Genomic DNA, 20,718 nt, shown 5'->3' with positions numbered 1-20,718 from the left:
GTGGTAGCAGTAGAATGATAGAAGACTATAAATTAGAAAGATGGCTTTTATACTCCAAATTGGCATAAAAAGGACAATGTTTAGTGAATGCATGCTGAACGGTTTTACTCTGCTGTAAGGAAAATGTGAACCCAGCCATCTTGCAATTTGGCAAATATATTACCCACATTAGTTACCTGGCTTCAGATTACTATATTATTCTGTTGGAGGCTACATTTACCGTATGGTGATCAATAGAATGCTGAATGTACTGTATGGCAATATCTGGAGGCTCTATTTACTGTATAGTGATCATTAGGATGCTGTCTGTACTGTATGGCAGTAACTGCAGGCTCTGTTTACCGTATGGTGATCACTAGGATGTTGTATGTACTGTATGGCAATAACTGGAGGCTCTGCTTACTGTAAAGTGATCACTAGGATGCTGTATGTACTGTATGGCAGTAACTGGAGGATCTTTTTACCATTTGTTGATTACTAGGATGCTGTATGTACTATATGGCACTAACTGGAGGCTCTGCTTACTGTAAAGTGATCACTAGGATGCTGTATGTACTGTATGGCAGTAACAGGAGGCTCTGTTTACCGTATGGTAATCATTAGGATGCTGTATGTACTGTATGGTAGTAACTGGAGGCTCTGTTTACCGTATAGTAATCATTAGGATGCTGTATGTACTGTATGGCAGTATCTGTGAGCTCTGTTTACTGTATGGTAATCATTAGGATGCTGTATGTACTGTATTTTGGTAACTGCAGGCTCTGTTCACCGTATGGTAATCATTAGGATGCTGTATGTACTGTATGGCAGTAACTGGGAGCTCTGTTCACCGTATGGTAATCATTAGGATGTTGTATGTACTGAATGGTGATAAGTTGAGGTTATTAATGTCATTTCAGGTATAATTATTAGTGTAATTTGGATGGAAAAAATGGGTGAGATTTAATGCCGCCTGAGTTCAGCGGCAGTGCAAGCTGTCCGCCAAACTCGGACGTTTTTTTAAAAAAAGGGAATGAACTTATAAGGCAAAACCATGCCTTGTAAGTTAATTCCCCTTTAAAAAATGTCCGAGTTCGGTGGACAGCTTGCACTGGGCGGCATTAAATCTCGCTTAATGCATTTAGATATTGATATTTGAATTTGGAAAAAACTAGGCCAGGGGCACCCACACATATATAAATATTGTACTGGAAATTTTCCCTATTAGACTGCCCATAGCATACCTCCCAACTTTTTCAATCCGTGGAGCAGTGCGAGCACTGGAAATGTGGGGACGTGGCCTCTCAAAAAGGAGGCATGGTCTACAAATCGTGACCTTATGCGAGGCCACGCCCCTATTTTGATGCTGTGGGGGCATGACCCAGAGGCTCTGAGAGCTTCTAGTCATGCCCCAAGCTCCTCTGGCTGCGGGAATAGACTCAGTGCACAGTGTCTATTACCAGCTGCTCACTGGGTGACAGGGGGGACTCCCAACTGTGCATATTTGGCTGAGCAGGTAAAAGCGACCCCACCAAACGCACGCCCACTCCGTTGCTCAAATACCAACATTACACTGTGAGTGAATGAGTACGTTTACACATCCTCTCGCAAGCGCCCGCACAGAGGGAAAAGTCATTCGATGGTGACTCACCATCGAATAATTTTTCCTCTGTTCGTTATGGGAAGTAAGCCAGGACTTATGTCATGTGACATCACCCTCCCGCCCTAAGCAGCCAGGGGTACGCCTGCGTTTGCTGGAGTCCGCCCAACATTTCTATGGGCGTGCCCACCGTTTTTGCGAGCACGCCCATTAGACCCTTGGCGGACCCCAGCGAATGCCCCCTGCCTGTCACTCAGGCAGCGAGTGCCCAGTGAATTAAATATTCCCTGAAGGGGCTCGCTGCGGAGGTTCACACAGTTGAAATTCAGCAAAGTGACTTGTAGGAGAAGTCTTACCTAGCCTCTTCAGGGAAGAGTACCTGCTGATGTCCGACTTGATGGCAGACTCATAAGACGGGGGCAAGTGGGAGAGGTTGTGAAAAGAACGAGAGGATGACAAGGTGTTGTATCTAGTGGAAGAAGTTGGATGCTGAATATTGTTCATTCGGTAGTCTGGTAAAAGAAGCACATAAAAGTATCAATACAAGCAATAATAAAGTAAGAGAAGTCATATTTTTTTATTCATGCAATAATATTAATTAACCCTTTGAGTGCCGACATCTCTATGAGAGATGTGCAACACATCCACTAAAAATGGCAGCCTTGCTCACATTTGTTATATAAATTCAAATAAAAAAAATGTGTTAAAAAAGATTATGGGGTAAATTTAATAGGATGAGAGATTTGGTAAGAAATCTCCAGGTTTTTTTAAAGCGGCAATCATTTACACTGCAAAGCCAGTTTGATTTTGAAGTGTAAATGATTGCTGCTTTAAAAAAAGCTGGAGATTTCGGTACCTGTGTAGTTTCATGGTGTCCGTTTACGCTATGTTTGAATCTACGCTAATAGCGTAGCCCAACGGCTGCCTTACTTGTATAGTTTCACGGCGGCAGCGTAAGCTACGTTATCAGCGTAGGCTGGCACCGTGAAACTACACAAGTAACTACCATATTGTTGCTGGGAACTGCATCTCTGTCCCCGGCGTCCCTGGCAAGCCTAGTCAGCGCCTCTCTCACACCGCCTGGGCCAGCATGATCCCCTGTCTTTGGCGGAGAGGTGATCATGCTGGTGCCGGGGGAGAGGCACTCCATCTGTTTGAGATGCAGGAGTGTCTTAGACGCTCCAGCAATGATACGCTCCTGCGTCTGAGTAGCTATTGCTGAGATGTATGACATGGCAGGTGTGAATGTGTTCCTGAAATACCCCCACTGTCCACGGCAGCCCGAAGCGTGGTGAGCGGACGCGTTACGCGTCCTACGGACCTTTTCATTCCCCACTTGATTCTATATAGTGTGGCGAGCGCAGCGAGCCACCGAGCCCGAAGCATGGCGAGCACCGCGAGCTTCGCAAGGGAACGCGGATGACCTTACATGTAATCCGCGTCCCCTCGCCCGAAGCGTGGCGAGTAAACGTGAGACAGGGGATCATGCTGGCGCCGGCAGTGTAAGAGAGGCGATGACTAGGCTTGCCAGGGACGCCGGGGACAGAGATGCTATTCCCGGCAACAGCACTCATTTGGTTCTTATAACCCCTTTGTACATACTATATATAGAGATAGTCAACAGTAAAAATTTTGTTTGGCGCACAAGGTTTGAGAATGGTGCACATGTAACACACATTCTGGTAAAGCTGCAGGTTTAAAGAAACGTAGGATTCTCACATGTGGAACAGAGATAAAATACCTGCACTTCAAAAACGAAGGTCCTCTAATGTGCTGTAAGAGTTGTTTTATTAGATTTGCAGTATATTAGAGGTAGTTATATTATTTCAAAATATACTGTAGGTTTGTGATTCATTAGCAATTTTGTGTGTATTTGGCCAATGGTCATTTCGCGCATTGGGGGTTATTCTGATTCACTCGGAAAGGCAGAATCACTCTCTAATGGTCAAAACCATATGCACTGCACGTGGGGCTGATGTAACATGTGCAGAGAGAGTTAGATTTGGGTATTTTATTGTTTCTGTGCAGGGTAAACACTGGATGCTTTATTATTACACTGCAATATAGATAACAATTTGAAGTACAAAACCCACCCAAATTTAACTCAATTTAACTCTCTCTGCACATGTTACATCAGCCCCGTCTGTAGTGCATATGGTTTTGTCCATTAGAGAGTGATTGTGCCTTTCCGAGTGAATCAGAATAACCCCCATAGTCAAAATCGCTTAGTCAAAACTGGCACTAAGGGCGAGATGTATCAAATGGAAAATGCGGTAAAACCCCGGTTTTACCGCATTTTCCTATGTATCAAAAATTATACCACAGTGAAGGGTATCGCCACCTTTGGGTGGTGATATCCTATAGAAGCCTATGGGCTTCTTTTCGCCGCCCGCCGCCGCAAACCCGCCGCCTCGCCGACCCCCCCTCTGGCTTACCTTCCTGGAGGGTCCTCCTGGACCCTGGAAGGTAAAGCTCTCCTCCTCCTATTGACGCAGCCGGACGTCCTTCCGGCTGCAGGAGGGAGGAGGAGGCTCCGGGGACAGCTTGCTTAGCTGTCCCCGGCGTGACGCCACGTGAGGGAAGCAAGAGCCGGCTGGGAGGTGACGGAGACCCCCCGCACACCACATTCCAGGTATCGCGGGGGGCCTCCGTCACCGCACCGCAATGCCAGCCGCATATGTTAGTACATATGCGGCGGCATCGCTGCGGACGGGGGGGGGGGATGGGCGGGGCGTGAAGGGCGGCGATGTATTTTAATACATCCCGCCCTAAGCCAATATCTCACCGTGTGTACTTAAGGGGTGTACTCATGGGTTCAGGCTGGGTGTCACGACTGAAGGGCTGGATGAAGTCGTGTGGTGTGTAGCAACCGGAGACGGACCAGAGGAGGAAGGATTAAATCGTGCAGGTTTAATAATAGAATTCATAAATAGAACAATACACGCTTGAATACTTTGTTAAGTGGCAGTTTAGCAGTAATAAGAATTGAGCCGGCACGGCACTTTGTAAAGAAGAAAAAGTTCATTTAAACAATGACAGTTCAAGCACTGCGGACTGCAGGCTGGGGTCTTGGGAAATGGAGAAATTCGGAAAGAGAATGTACTTGATGGTAATGAGGGATCCTTGAAGACTGAAAGAAGATGGATGATGACAGAAGAATGGGAAGTTGCTTGGAAGCAGACGACTTGAAGAACTTAGGCCAGGAAGCTCAGGGATGCAGGCAGAGACCAGACTGTGGAGAGATCTGGCAGCGATGGGGTTAAGCTGAATCGAGACCAACACAGAGCACTGAAGCAAGGCACCAAGTCAGGAGAGGTGAGTCAGAGAGCCGGAGTCAGCTGGGAGCTGTGAACGCCTCTGGAGACTCTTTGTACTGACACTGAACAGGCCTAGGCAGATCCCCTATATCCCTAGAGGGCGGCTGCCATTGGCTGTCAGGTCAGTATGGGCGGAAACCTCAGACAAGGACCAATCTGCTATTTGCCCTTAATCAAGATGGCGACGCCGGCCTCCTGGTGCCCCTACAGCACATACCGCTACACTTGCTGGCGTCCCACGCTGCCTGCTGCCCACCAGACTGCCGCTGCCTGCTGCCGCTGACCTGGAGACCACTACACGCTAGCCGACGGCGGGCGCGAACGGGTGAGTAGTAAGCCCGCCGCGCACTGCCGCGGCTGCGTGTGACAGTACCCCCCCCTTTCTGGGTGACCCCAGGGCACCTACGCACCTTGTGTGGATTTCTTTGAAAGAACTGTCTCACCAGACGAGGAGCATGAAGATCTGCAGCATCAACCCAGGAATTCTCTTCAGGACCGAATCCAAGCCACTCTACCAGATACTGAAGATGGGTATTGCGGCAACGTGAGTCGATAATGCGCCTCACCTCGAACTCTGTTTCTCTTTCCGAGCCAATCTTGGGCGGTTTAGGCACCTTCCTCTGATATAAGTTCAAACGCAAAGGTTTCAGAAGAGACACATGGAACGAATTTGATATTTTTAAGGAAGGAGGGAGCTGTAGTCTGTAGGCCACCGGATTAATCACCTGAGTGATCGGGTACGGCCCGATGAACCGAGGAGCCAGCTTCATGGACGGTAACCGAAGGCGTATATGGCGGGTAGACAGCCATACTCGATCTCCGACCTTCAACTTAGGAGCCGCTCTTCTTTTCCTGTCCGCCATCCTTTTATATCGAGCGGATGCTTTGAGGAGAGCTGTATGGACGTCTGACCAGATCTTTGCAAACCGTTGTAGGGAAGAAGCAGCTGCAGGGACTTCGGACAATGATAGATCTGAGAACTCCGGAGATCGGGGATGCTTGCCAAAGACAGTGAAAAAGGGAGTGGTGCCAGAGGAAGAATGATAAGAATTGTTGTGCGCAAATTCCGCCCAAGGCAGAAGGTCTACCCAGTCGTCTTGAGAGGAAGAGACGAACAAACGAATGAAAGCCTCCAAGTCTTGGTTGACTCGTTCTGTCTGCCCGTTGGTTTGTGGGTGGAAAGCAGTGGAGAACTTGAGCTTGACTTGAACAGCAGAACAGAGGGCCCTCCAAAACTTTGCGACGAACTGCACGCCACGGTCAGAAATAATCTCTTTGGGCAACCCATGGAGTTTGAAGATGGTGGAAATGAAGAGCTGAGCCAACACTGGAGCAGATGGAAGACCTTTCAATGGGAAGAAGTGCACCATCTTTGAAAAGCGGTCGACCACCACCCAAATTACTGTATGCCCTTTGGAGGGAGGAAGTTCGCCGATAAAGTCCATAGACAGGTGGGACCATGGTTCTGTTGGTATGGCTAGAGGTAGAAGAGGACCGACAGGAGACGTTCTGGAGGACTTATGCTGAGCGCACTTTACACAGGAAGCGACAAAGGAGTTTACATCGCGACGGATGGTAGGCCACCAGTATGACCGCAACAGGAACATTAAGGTCTTCTGTGCCCCGGTATGCCCTGCGAAACGAGAAGCGTGTGCCCAGGACAGCACTCTCTTCCGGAGATTGAGAGGAACGAAGGTCTTGCCTGGTGGAGGTGAAGGCTGGACTGTTACTTGAGCAAAGACCAGAGGATCGAGGATGGGTCGAGGAGGAGTCTCAAGATCAGCGGAAGTTTCAAAAGAGCGTGAAAGGGCATCGGCCTTGGCATTCATCGTCCCGGGTCTGAATTTGATTTGAAAATCGAAGCGTTCGAAGAACATGGCCCAGCGGGCTTGACGAGCTGTAAGACATTGGGCCTGCTTGAGGAATGAGAGGTTCTTATGGTCGGAGTACACCGTAATTTTATGTCGTGCCCCCTCCAGGAGGTACCGCCACTCCTCCAACGCTGATTTGACTGCCAGTAACTCCTGCTCTCCAATGGGGTAATTCTTCTCCGCTGGAAGAAACTTCTTGGAAAAGAAGGCACAGGGATGAAGCACCTGGTCCTCCCCTCTCTGTGACAAGATTGCCCCTACCCCCTCTGAGGATGCGTCCACCTCAAGAATAAAGGGTTTGTCGAGGTTTGGCTGGAGAAGGATTGGGGCGGAGACAAAAGCAACCTTTAGTTGTTGGAAGGCTTGAGAGGCTTCAGGTGACCACTGACTTGGATCAGAACCCTTACGGGTTAGAGCAGTAAGAGGTGCAGCAAGGGTAGAGAAGTTCCGGATGAAACGACGATAGTAATTTGAAAAGCCCAGGAACCTCTGGATGCCTTTGAGCGTGGTGGGCGCTGTCCAGTCTAAGATGGCTCTTACTTTCTCTGGATCCATCTCTATCCCAGTGCTGGAGAGGATGTGGCCAAGGAATGGAATGGAGGTAACCTCAAAGACGCACTTGTCTAGCTTGCAGAATAATTTATTTTGGCGAAGGCGCCGCAAGACCTCAGCTACTGTTTGCCGATGAAGATGGAGGTTCGATGAGAAGATGAGAATGTCATCGAGGTACACCACAATGGAATGATACAATAAATCTCGAAATATGTCATTTACAAATTGTTGGAAGACGGCTGGAGCGTTGCAAAGACCAAAGGGCATCACCAGGTATTCATAGTGGCCGTCTCGGGTGTTGAACGCCGTCTTCCACTCATCTCCAGATCGTATACGGATCAAGTTGTACGCCCCTCTTAAATCCAGTTTAGTAAATATGGAAGCCCCTCGGATTTTGTCGAATAATTCGGTGATCAGAGGCAAAGGATAGCGGTTCTTGATCGTGATATCGTTCAGGCCCCTGTAGTCGATACATGGGCGGAGGGTTCCATCCTTTTTTTTCACAAAGAAAAACCCCGCTCCGGCTGGCGAAGTGGACGGGCGAATGAACCCCTTATCCAAGTTCTCTCGAATGTAGTCAGACATGACTTTGGTCTCTGGCAGAGACAAGGGGTAGATGCGACCCCGTGGTGGGAACTTCCCAGGTATCAACTCTATTGGACAGTCCCAGGAACGATGAGGCGGCAGGGTATCGGCACCTCCTTTGCTGAAGACGTCAGAAAAAGAAAGATATGGTGTGGGTAACGACAAGGGTGGAGCTGGTGAAGACGAAAGACTGGAACCTCCTACTTCTTGAGGATTAGTTTGATGGAGTGGAATGACACGAGGCATGCAAGTAGTTAGGCAGTTCGTACCCCAGGCTGTGATCTCCATACTGGTCCAATCAATATGAGGGTTGTGCTTAGTAAGCCATGGTAGGCCCAGGACTACCTGGTGTGAGGACTGAGGAAGGACAAAAAATTCTAGAGTCTCTTGATGTAAGGCACCGACGAGAACTGTCACTGGATCGGTTTGAAGGGTGATTTGCCCGCTGCTGATGCGACTCCCATCTACTGCAGTGAGAGCCAACGGATGGGCCAAAGGTTGCACCGTCAAGGAATGTTGAAGAACGAAAGAGGAAGAAAGGAAGTTCCCGGCTGCTCCGGAATCTAGTAGAGCCTGGACCTTGATTTTTCCCTGAGGGCACACAAGAGTAACGGGAATGGTGGGCACAGTTGAAGAGGGAGATGAAAGCAGAACTCCTAACCTGGCCTCCCTCGGGGAGGTTAGGAGCGGTCGTTTCCCGGGCGCAGTGGGCAGGAAGACAACAGATGAACGGAAGAACCGCAGTACATGCAAAGATTCTCACGACGTCTACGGGATTTTTCTTCAGAGGAAAGCCGAGAGCGGTTGATCTGCATGGGTTCGTCTGGTGGTGTGGTTGTGGAGAACCCAGGTCTAGGAACAGGAACAGCGTTGGTGGTGAGACGAGGGCGGAGACGGTCGGAGCGATTTCTCTCTAGTTGACGCTCCTGCATCCGTAGATCTACTTTGTTGCACAAGGAGATGAGTTCAGCCAAAGTAGCAGGAGAGTCACGGGTAGTTAATTCGTCCTTGATACGACCTGCCAGCCCATTCCAGAAGGCGGAGATGAGAGCCTCTTCGTTCCACTTTAGTTCCGAAGCCAGAGTCTGGAACTGCACAGCATATTGTCCCACTGAGCGACTACCCTGGCGAATTCTCAGGATCTCAGTAGCGGCAGACGACACTCTGCCAGGTTCGTCGAAGATATGACGGAAAGAGGTAATAAAAGCTTCATAGTCATTGAGCAGGGGATCAGCACGTTCCCAGAGAGGGGACACCCAGTCCAAAGCTGACCCTGCTAGGAGAGACACAATATAAGCCACCTTTGCCTTGGAAGTAGGAAAGTGAGAAGACTGTAAGGTGAAATGCACATCGCATTGGTTTAGAAACCCACGGCATCCTTTCGGAGAACCATCATATTTGCTGGGGGTTGGTAATTGCATATGATGAGGAACTATTGGTCCAGGTGTAGGAACAGGGACTGGAACCTCTGGAGCTGGAGCCACAGAAACTGAGGGAGCCGCCTGGGGCGGAGCCAAGACCTGAAGGAATTGGGCCACTTGACGTTGGGTAGCCTCCACTTGCTCCAGACGAGCCATGATGCTGTGAAGTGCGTCCGCCATGGAAGCCTGTTCTTCACCCGACTCCATCGGGTCAGTACAAACTGTCACGACTGAAGGGCTGGATGAAGTCGTGTGGTGTGTAGCAACCGGAGACGGACCAGAGGAGGAAGGATTAAATCGTGCAGGTTTAATAATAGAATTCATAAATAGAACAATACACGCTTGAATACTTTGTTAAGTGGCAGTTTAGCAGTAATAAGAATTGAGCCGGCACGGCACTTTGTAAAGAAGAAAAAGTTCATTTAAACAATGACAGTTCAAGCACTGCGGACTGCAGGCTGGGGTCTTGGGAAATGGAGAAATTCGGAAAGAGAATGTACTTGATGGTAATGAGGGATCCTTGAAGACTGAAAGAAGATGGATGATGACAGAAGAATGGGAAGTTGCTTGGAAGCAGACGACTTGAAGAACTTAGGCCAGGAAGCTCAGGGATGCAGGCAGAGACCAGACTGTGGAGAGATCTGGCAGCGATGGGGTTAAGCTGAATCGAGACCAACACAGAGCACTGAAGCAAGGCACCAAGTCAGGAGAGGTGAGTCAGAGAGCCGGAGTCAGCTGGGAGCTGTGAACGCCTCTGGAGACTCTTTGTACTGACACTGAACAGGCCTAGGCAGATCCCCTATATCCCTAGAGGGCGGCTGCCATTGGCTGTCAGGTCAGTATGGGCGGAAACCTCAGACAAGGACCAATCTGCTATTTGCCCTTAATCAAGATGGCGACGCCGGCCTCCCGGTGCCCCTACAGCACATACCGCTACACTTGCTGGCGTCCCACGCTGCCTGCTGCCCACCAGACTGCCGCTGCCTGCTGCCGCTGACCTGGAGACCACTACACGCTAGCCGACGGCGGGCGCGAACGGGTGAGTAGTAAGCCCGCCGCGCACTGCCGCGGCTGCGTGTGACACTGGGCAAATTTGAGATTTGTCTTAGTCAAATTCAAGATGTAGTTAAGCCATCCCCAGCCGCCTCAGCCCATGTGTACAGCCAATTACAGTGTGCAGCAGCTAGTCAAAATGACTTGCCTGCACAGTCTATTTGGCTGAGCGATAGCAACACCGTGATGCTGTGCATCCCCATCACCCCCAGTGTACAAACGGGCGATTCTGGCTAACCTTTCAGGCAATTTTGACAATCTTGTTCAAATCGCCGACCGAATCGCTCCGTGTGTACACCCCTAACAGATGTGACCTTATCTTCAGGGGGATGTGTTTGTATACAATTTTAACGCAACTGCACAATAACAAAATGTATATTTTATGTCAAAAGACCTGGCATACAGCACGTCCTTGTCTACATGAGCCCCACTGTTAAGTTGCTTCGTATATCCCAAACATTTGGATTGATCTTTTATTTAAACAGTTTCTGACACAGGTAAAACTTACCTAACGTTGCTGAATGCTTCGGGCTATTAACAGTGAGGATAAAATTATGATGCGGATTATCTGGAAAAAAACAAATAAGAATGATAGAAAATGATTATTCATATACATTGTATTGTATGACTAAAGCAACATATGTATGATTCATGTGAAAAAAATATCTTATGGCATTATGGGGCAGATGTATTAAGCTTTAACAAGAGACAAATCCAAGGGTGATAAGGAGAGATGAATGTCCAGCCAATCACCTGCTAACTGCCATGTTACAGGCTGTGTTTGAAAAAAGTCAGTAAGGAGCTGATTGGCTGGACGTTAATCTCTCTTTATCACCCTTGCATTTATCTCTTGTTGCTTAATACATCTGCCCCAATGGGCAGTATTCAACAAAGCAACTTCTTAGTGATGGCACACTTATTTCATTTTAGTTACAATAATAAAACTTAACTTTTAATTTAGCTATCTAAATAACAAACCAAATGTCACAGCAGTGTTCTTGAATAAGGGTTAATGAAACTGATAAAGATAAAAACATAACATACATACTTTTACCGTGGTGCGTGAGTAAATAATTATACCTACGACACTCAATATTTTAGGAGCATATTTTAAAATGCTAACAGGCAATTAGAGGGCTGTCGAGAGCACAAAATCAGTATATATCATCACCCTTTGGGCTGTAATTATAGCCCTCGTTAGTGCTCCACAACCCGAATCTTATGCAAACATATATGGCATGAACAACAAAAGCCATCCCCCGTAATAAACAGAAATCAGTAATTAATCACATCACAAAGTAATCAGTATATATGCGTAGATGCGGCTTCTTCATACAAAAATCACATTGAATCTATTGGTGCTAAGAAAGTGTGTGAAGAAAAAGGCCGGACGTACTTATGCCACAACTCCTTCTGCTGCCCCCCGTCATGAAGTGTGCGGACAGGGAGTGAGAGAGGAGAGTAGGGGGGTTGCTGGAGGAAAGTGATAGTGAAACCGCCCAGTTTGCAGTGTAGGCAGCCCCTGATGCCAGAGGATTGCAGGGGCTGGATGCGCTGCTAGAGTGGAGACCCCCACACAGAACAATACCTGGGGCAGATGTATTAAGCTTTAACAAGAGATAAATGCAAGGGTGATAAGGAGAGATAAACGTCCAGCCAATCACCTGCTAACTACCATGTTACATGCTGTGTTTGAAAAAAGTCAGTTAGCAGGTGATTGGCTGGACGTTTATCTCTTCTTATCATCCTTGCATTTATCTCTTGTTAAGGCTTAATACATCTGCCCCCCTGTTAGAAGACTATTCGAGTGTGGAGAGGCCAGTCAGCAGACCTGGAGCTCAAAACGCATTTCAAAACATGGGCTGGTTCTCCAGCACAAACTATATACCTGTACCCATTCTAAGGGATTTATTTCTATAGCTGGTTTTTACAGTACTTATCATTATTCTCTTTGGTACCTAATCCAGTGCCGGACACACATCTCTCTGCGATTATCAGTATTCAATACACTGTGCACCAGCGAACAGCGATTACTAGTTGAAATTAGGTAGAGACAGAATGAGACAGAATAGCTTGTATTTTTCAGCTAAAATCGCTGATCGCTGATGAAAACGGTACACAGTCACCACTTTCAGACAGCAGCAGCCGAATAATCTGATATTTAGCTACAAATACCCGGCTTTTGAAAGCCGGGTTATTCGGCCGCCACTGTCAGACCCCCTTTCACACGGGTGCCGGACGGGGTCCCGACTGTTGGGATCCCGACTGTCAAAACACAGACAGCCGGGTTCCCGACGGCCGTCGGCTAGTTTCCTTTGTGCGGGTCCACGACCCCCATAGAGGGAGAATAGAATATTCCACTGTACCCGCAGTGTGGCGAGCGCAGCGTGGTGAGTGCAGTGAGCCTGCAAGGGGCTTTGTTGCGCTTGCCATGCTGTCTGGGTCTGGCCAGTCGGGATCCAGATGTCGGGTTAATGACTGTCGGGATCCCGACTGTGAGACCCCTATACCACACCCCTTTCACACAGGAGAGCAAAACCCGGAGATTTGTTCTATTACACAGGGTTCTCTCCTGTGTGAAAGGATCGATCCGTATCTTAAGCTCCGGATCTCCGACCCTGGTCTTTTGCAGGGTCGGAGACCCGGAGTTTAAGATACGGGTAGGCCCTTTCACACAGAAAAAGGACCCATGTATATTAAGCCAAAATTGCTCAGCGACCATATTCCACCATGGAGGGGAGGGGGCGTATTTTTGCTGAGGCGTCGGGATTGGCTCTCTGGGACTCTGTAAGCTGTGAGCTTCGCTGCATACCAAGTCAACAAGAATCAGGGCCTTAGAAGTGAGAGGGATGTGTCCAAACTGAAATCTAATTTGCAGTGTAAAAAAAAATATTTGTGGGCTAGCCTAGCGAACACCTGAATCAAACCCTGAAGTGCCCATACACGCTGCGATAATTGCATGCGTATTGGTCCTGATTGCATCGCACGAGATTTGCATGCGATTTCCGTGCAAAGCGATTGGATGCCTGTGGGACCGCGCATCTCATTGCACAGCAAAAACGCACCATATTTGGGCACCTTGAGTCCTAAATGACTGTAGTAGGATAATATATTAGGTGCTTATTCCTTTATCTTTGTGAATATATTTGTAATGAATTAATTTACATTTCTGTACAAAATACTGAAACTGATTTGTACAGATAATCATGGCTCCTAAATTCCTACAGGGTTACACAGATGTCTGGATTCATCAGTGTAACCAAGAGATTGTTTTACTGGTTGAACCAAAATGAGGACAAGCCTGTATAGACGTACTGTGTGGTTTCATAAGATTTCTGTAAGAAAAGAAAACATATGGTTTAGTTAGTATGAATATGGACACAGGCCAATATTCAATTAGTGGCTAATTGATTTGCCAGGGGCTATCCAATTAGCCACAATACCTGGCACTTATCGGGGATTATGTTACAAATGCCTCCAGCATCCAAACCATAATCCCTGAAAAGCAGCTAACAGAGCTGTGATAACACTTAGTAGTAGTACGTTTATTTATAAGGCGCCACAAAGTGTCCGCAGCGCCGTACATAGCACTTAAGCCTCGTACACACGGGATGACTTGTTTCCAGTGCTGAGCGAGGTGTTTCAGTACACATCGCTGCACACATGCGGTGTACCTGTGCACTGAGCAGGATTATGCCACATGCATAGGATTTTGCCTATGCTTATATGCCACTGCGATCTAAGTAGGATAGACAGTGCGATGTCTACTTGCGTATGCCCCTATAAGTCTGGATATTTATCCCGGGTCCCATGGCATGAAAATAGGAAATAGGAAAAAAAAGCGCTTTAATTATATAGCTCGATAATGACCATCGGAGAAACATGATCGGGGCTAATTGAATGCACCAGCCACCAGCAATTTTTAGCCATAATCGCAGCAGCATGCTCCTGCGACAAGTGCCCATTAAGGACTGGCTGCGGGAGAGAGCTCCTAGAGATTTAACTCCCACACTGGCGATATGGTCGCTCAGCGATAATGGCTTAAATCACCCTGTGTGTAAAGGGCTTAAGTGCAGGTGGCACTCTCTCTCTCTTGCTGGTGCACTCTATGAACAGTCTCTGGCAGTGAGTCAGAATTTACTGCACTTGTACAGATCTCCTGGAAAATGGCATCTACACAACTTTCCCAGTGATTCTACATACCATATGACACTTTTCACACAATTTATCGGCCCGATGGGTAAAACACTGGGGAAAAGAGTCCTAATGTATGGGGGTCCTGAGTGTTACTGAACTAAAGGCATAAGCATTTTTCCTATCCCAATAAGAGGACAGTTAAACCTAGGGTGCTTGGGGCGTCCTTCTCTTATCAAGTGAGCACCTCAGCGATGTCACTGGTTCCAAGAAAACTGAATTATTAATAATATCAGGGCCATCTTAAAATATGGGCTCACTGGGCAGCTGCCCAGGGGCAAAATGATTCTAGAGGCCTTTGAGCAGAGGAATTCTGGCCCATTGCATTTGCCCTTGTGCCTCTGGAGCTTATTGGGTGGCAGGTAGATGGGTGCTGTCCGACTGCTCTGTTTGTCAATGACACAGAGCAGCCAGGCACCAATCTCTACCTGCCTCCAGTCTGCAACCAGAGAGTGAATGACTCAAGAATGCTGATTGGTGGATGGCTGGAGTTACCCACCAACCAGTGTGCTTACAGTCAGTTACTGTATGGATGCTGGTTTAGAGACCTGCAGGTCTAAATGAGAAAGGGTGGGATTGGTTATTCACAAGAATGGTTGGGTAGTGGCCTCATTGCATTGCTTTGCCCAGGGCCTACAATGCTGTTAGAATGCCCTGGCATTGGGTACAGATAACTTATAAAGATGTTTTAGAACTCACTACAATGAAAACTGCAAACCTCTTAGTTGCCACAGGAGGGCAGTGCTTACCTAGTCATAGACAAAACAGTGCCATCATCATTACTGCAATGCTCAATGTAACCATGAGAAAAAAACAAAAAAAACATTTTGTCACAGCTACGTTTTGCAGAGGTACAGCTAATATGCCTGGAATTGCAATAGTTTTTGTATGATTTTTATGTGAAGGGGGGAACCTTCAAATTTTTCATTGAAGTGTAACATTTGCACTAAAACATACACAAAGTTTGTGTACATTTCGACAACATCATCATGCGGACATGGTCGTCATATCAATGTACTTGTCATGCCAACATTTAACATGTTGTATGAATAATGATGTCAAGAAGGTGTCCCTGGTGGTCCTGTGGTGACTTGAACTTGTTCATTGGGACCAGCAGTGATGTCATCCTAACTGTCCACTGTGATGCAGCAGATCGGGCAGTGAGTAAGTTCCTTTGCCATCTCATGTCATACCCTAGCCCTCCCCAAGGTCCTAATTCTAACCCTTCCATCCAGCAGTCTAACCATAACCCTCCAATCCCACAGCCTAACCCTAAAGGCACGTACATACTGGGCGACTGAGCTGAAAGACGATCAGTTTACCCGTTTGACCTGCTTTCATCTCGAAAGCTGCCCACACAATAATAGGACACCACAGGCTGCTCTCCTGCATAAAGAACAGGACACCACAGGCTGCTCTCCCGCATAAATAAAGAACAGGAGCAACAGAAGAACCCTACTGTCACTGCATACTGGTAAATAGACCCTTTACTTCTTAACAGACATGCAATGAAATGTCTGGGGGTGACTGTGTGACCTCATGACCGCTGATCTGCAACTTGTTAGTGTCCACTGAATGTCACTGACAGCCTCCGGTTCACACTGCGTTTTCCAATGTGAAAGTGCTTGCTTTGGCACTAGTGTTGCCATGGGAACCCCATGATGGGCTGGCAACACATCACTTATATAATAGGGATTTAAGGCTAGCTGGTATCCCAACCAACCTTAGAGCACATTGACAAGTCATATTTGCAGAGAGACAATATAGATAAATGTGTGTGTGTGTGTGTGTGTGTGTAGACCTGCATAACATACAATGTATGGGGTCCTGAGGACCAAGTTTGAGAACCTGTGCACTAGTACCCTTCCACTGCATACATACCCTTCCACTGCATAAAACCAGCTGGTTCTGCAACCCCTTGCCTGTTTACATCCTGCTATCTAGCCACCACCCACTCGCTTGCACCTCTTGTAATCTGTCTGTCTCCCCTTCCTACTAGATCCTCCGAGCAGGGCCCTCTTCCCTCCTGTTGTCAAAGCCCACTTCTCTTCACATTTCACTCACAGCTCTCCTATACTCCAACACTCAGTGACCATCTTCGTCTGCATACTCCTCTCCATTATTGGTCTCAAGCCTCTAGTAGTATGTTTATTGAGTCCTCACTACTTATATTTAAGTTGTAATGTGTATTGATCTGTGGCGCTCCTTATTTGTACTGTATTTTTGTTATTTATTCAATGTTATGCCAAGTTTTGTCTCCCTGTATTGTTCCTTTGTACAGCGCTGCGAAACACTTGTTGCGCCTTATAAATAAAATTATAATAATAAATAATAATAGTACAATTTGGCCCTTTTGGCACATTGCTTGAAAAGTGACAAATCATATGTCATTTGCGGTCCTGTGCACATTGGATCGGATCTGGAAATTGTCACAGCTGCACTAAGGATACATCGCATCCTGGGGAGGTGGATGGGAACGCATCAATACATCGTATGCAGAATGACTGTATACCATGTATCGCATGTAATCTAGCAGCCGGGGAGCTGCCGTGTCATTTCAAGAGGTATCTCATGTGAGGCACACATACGATACCTCGCCTTAGTGTATGGGGCCTTTACAAATGTCCCTATGAGGACTGAAATGTCCACTGACATGTTTTGTACATTATGAGTGAATTGACCCTCAAGATTGTTCGCAGTAAATCCTGGTGAGTGCTCTCTTCTGTAACCAGCGGGATCGGAGATGAGGGCTTCGAGATGCACAATGTCCACATAAACGGCATAGCAAAGTGGGGGGCGGGACTACGATTCAGCGAATCACGTCATCACTCTGCCCACTTCTCTTCCCTCAGCGAGATACAGTAAGTGAGGAGGTCTGCAGGAGGCATAAGCACGCTCCAGGAGACTTGTCTAGTTCCCTGGGGGGGGGCCTGGAGCACCACTCAGTTTTCAGGAGCCTCCTGGTTGTTGCGGGAGAGTAGGTAAGTATATACGATTTTGGGTGGGATGTACTATGGGAAAAGTGCGGTAAACCCCCCTGGGGGGGATCTGATTTACGGTAGCCTCCTGGCCAATCCGGGAGGGTAGGCAACCCTGGTTTTACTTACTGTACAGCTCTGAACTAGGCCCTCATTTATTATTGCAGTGGTTAAGAGAATTATCAGAGAACAGGACATTGGGGGTTATTTTGGATCACTCTTTCTGACAAATTCCTTCTTAGATGGACAAAACCATGTGCACTGCAGGGGGGCAGATGTTACTTGTGCAGAGAGAGTTAGATTTGGGTGGGGTTTTACTTCAAAGTGAGAGCTATATTGCAGTGTAAAAATAAAGCAGCCAGTATTTTCCCTGCACAGAAACAAAATAACTCACCCAAATCTAATTCTCTCTGCGCATGTTACATCTGCCCCCCCCCTGCAGTGCACATGGTTTTGTCCATCTAAGAAGGAATTTGTCAGAAAGAGTGAACCAAAATAACCCCCATTGTTTGGACTGCATAAAAGTAGCCTTACAAGACAAATTATCAACAGATTTTTTCCCATAGATTTGCCTGTTTTCCCCTAAACTATGTAGAAAAGTAAAACCAAAAAAAAATCCCATTTACTTTTTTTTTTATTTATGCCTGTTTCTAAAAGGACATAATCCCACAGGTCATCAAATATTGATAGAGTCCAGTTTTCTAGATCACTGAAACGTGAACAATAAAAAAGTTCCTAAGAAATTAGTTTCAATAAAACATATAAAACGTCACACATCTGAACCAAAGCTCAGTACTAGCATTGCCCACGAAACCCTTTAACTGCTAAGCAGCACTGTGCTCTATAACAGGGGTTTGAGGATATACACTACTGGGTATTAAGAGGTTGACATAAAATAAAAAATAAAAAGAAAGCACTTTGCTCCTTGGCAACACCATGCAGCTCTGAGGGGGTGGGACTTAGGAAACTTTTTTTTTTTTTACACTACCTTGCATCTTTATTATTTTCTGTTTCATATGATGGCTTTTGTTGCAGTTTTGTTATTATTTGAAATGTTAACACAAAAAATGTGTAGACAAAAGTGCGGGTTTACAGAATTGATGATGTTGCCTATAGCAACCAGTTAGATTCTACTTATGCCCCTTTTACACCAAAGCAATAACCCGGGATATTGCCAAGTCAACCCGGGTCAGTGCTTGGTCTAAAAGGGGTAAAAAATAAGAACCCAGGTCCTGCAATTCTACCCAGAAAATGTTCTGGGTTGAACACGGGTGAGACCTCAGGTTCAGGAGCATTGTAAAACGGGTAAACCTGGGTCATCTGACCTGGGACCCATTGGCACCGATGGGGGAGCCCATTCCTCCCGACCGTAGCGTCCTACGGTCAGTGCGGAGGTTGGGCAGGGGTCGTCTACAGCCTACTATATGCCGGTGTGCGGCATCCTTTCCCCTCACCTCCCCTTTCCCGGGTGCTGGGCTTGCCCCCAGCATGTTGGTTGGCATTGCAGTGGTCCCAGCTGGCGTTTTTCCAAACTATCAATAAATATATATATATATATATATATATATATATGTATATATATGTATATATAATATATATATATATATATATATATATATATACATACATGCATACATATATATATATATATATATATATATATATATATATATATATATATATATATATATATATATATACTGAAAAAGAGAAGGTTTAAATCACCACCAGGTGATTAAAGGCGCTGGGAGATGGGGTGTGTTGTTAAGGCTGCTCACACGTGGGGGAGGTTCGGTCCCCTAAGGGTGGATACGAGCAAAAAGCAAATAAATGTGGAGCGCCAAAATGATTATTTATTACATTTAAATTTAAATGAATTTAAATAAATAAGTTTGATCAATTGGGTATCACAAAATAAAAATACATTTAATTATCATATCGATTAAAAACATATTCAGTGTAAATACACATAAATAAAAACTTAATTATTGCACTTGTGAGAGATAGGCATACAGTAAACCACTTGTCAAAAAATAGTAGTATAATGGATATAGGATACTTAAGTGAGTCCCGCTTGTTCCAGGCACTGCTACCTTCTTATTAGGATTTTGTAGTCCCCAAGTGGGGTGGGGCGGGGAAGGGCAAGGTGGAGAGGGGTCCGGAAACAGCTTGTACTGGTGGGGATCTGTTAGTCCTGCTGGAGGCCTTGATGTTGGTTTCCACTGGTGGGCAAGATTGTATATACCTCACTGCTCGGATAGGGCTCCAGAAGTTAGCAGGTGTTAAGTCCAAATTTGTACATCCAAGTTGGAAATGGCTGAGTCCGTGGGGGGGGCAAAAAATGGTAGCTGGTTCAAGGGGTAGTTGGTAGGTATCCAAAGTTGTAGTCACAAATGCAGACAAGGGTTAACCTGACGCGTTTCGTTGCGCTCTGGCAACTTTCTCAAAGGTAAGTTGAGAAAGTTACCTACCAACTACCCCTTGAACCAGCTACCATTTTTTGCCCCCCCACGGACTCAGCCATTTCCAACTTGGATGTACAAATTTGGACTTAACACCTGCTAACTTCTGGAGCCCTATCCGAGCAGTGAGATATATACAATCTTGCCCACCAGTGGAATCCAACATCAAGGCCTCCAGCAGGACTAACAGATCCCCACCAGTACAAGCTGTTTCCGGACCCCTCTCCACCTTGCCCTTCCCCACCCCACCCCACTTGGGGACTACAAAATCCCATTAAGAAGGTAGCAGTGCCTGGAACAAGCGGGACTCACTTAAGTATCCTATATCCATTATACTACTATTTTCTGACAAGTGGTTTACTGTATGCCTATCTCTCACAAGTGCAATACTGTAATTGAGTTTTTATTTATGTGTATTTACACTGAATATGTTTTTAATCGATATGATAATTAAATGTATTTTTATTTTGTGATACCCAATTGATCAAACTTATTTATTTAAATTCATTTACATTTAAATTTAATAACTAATCATTTTGGCGCTCCACATTTTTTTGCTTTTTGATATATATATATACTGCCTTATATACTGTATATACAGGCAACTCATAGCATTACAAAATATGGATGTGACATTCTCATAGCAAAGCAGAATGTGAAGTCTTTGGCATCTGTATTGCATATGGAATCAATACATTGTTTTTCC

General features: G+C 46.3%; 1 protein-coding gene across 4 annotated transcripts in view; it reads right to left on the bottom strand.

Moving 5' to 3' along the window:
- Positions 1-20,718, bottom strand: part of SHISA7 (shisa family member 7) — a 145,759-nt gene that overhangs the window by 5,296 nt on the left and 119,745 nt on the right. For all 4 annotated transcript variants that reach the window (XM_083162541.1, XM_083162540.1, XM_083162539.1 and 1 more), the window contains 2 exons: positions 10,887-10,946; positions 1,936-2,091 (listed from right to left, as the gene is read on the bottom strand). In XM_083162541.1, coding sequence (XP_083018667.1) covers positions 1,936-2,091; positions 10,887-10,946 — 216 coding nt within the window. The remainder of the gene's footprint in view (positions 1-1,935; positions 2,092-10,886; positions 10,947-20,718) is intronic.

This window comes from Crinia signifera, chromosome 19, assembly GCF_055691185.1.
Source record: "Crinia signifera chromosome 19, ASM5569118v1, whole genome shotgun sequence".
Classification (NCBI taxonomy): domain Eukaryota; kingdom Metazoa; phylum Chordata; class Amphibia; order Anura; family Myobatrachidae; genus Crinia; species Crinia signifera.
The sequence above is the reverse complement of the archived record's forward strand: the minus strand, read 5'-3'. Positions and strand labels throughout refer to the sequence as shown.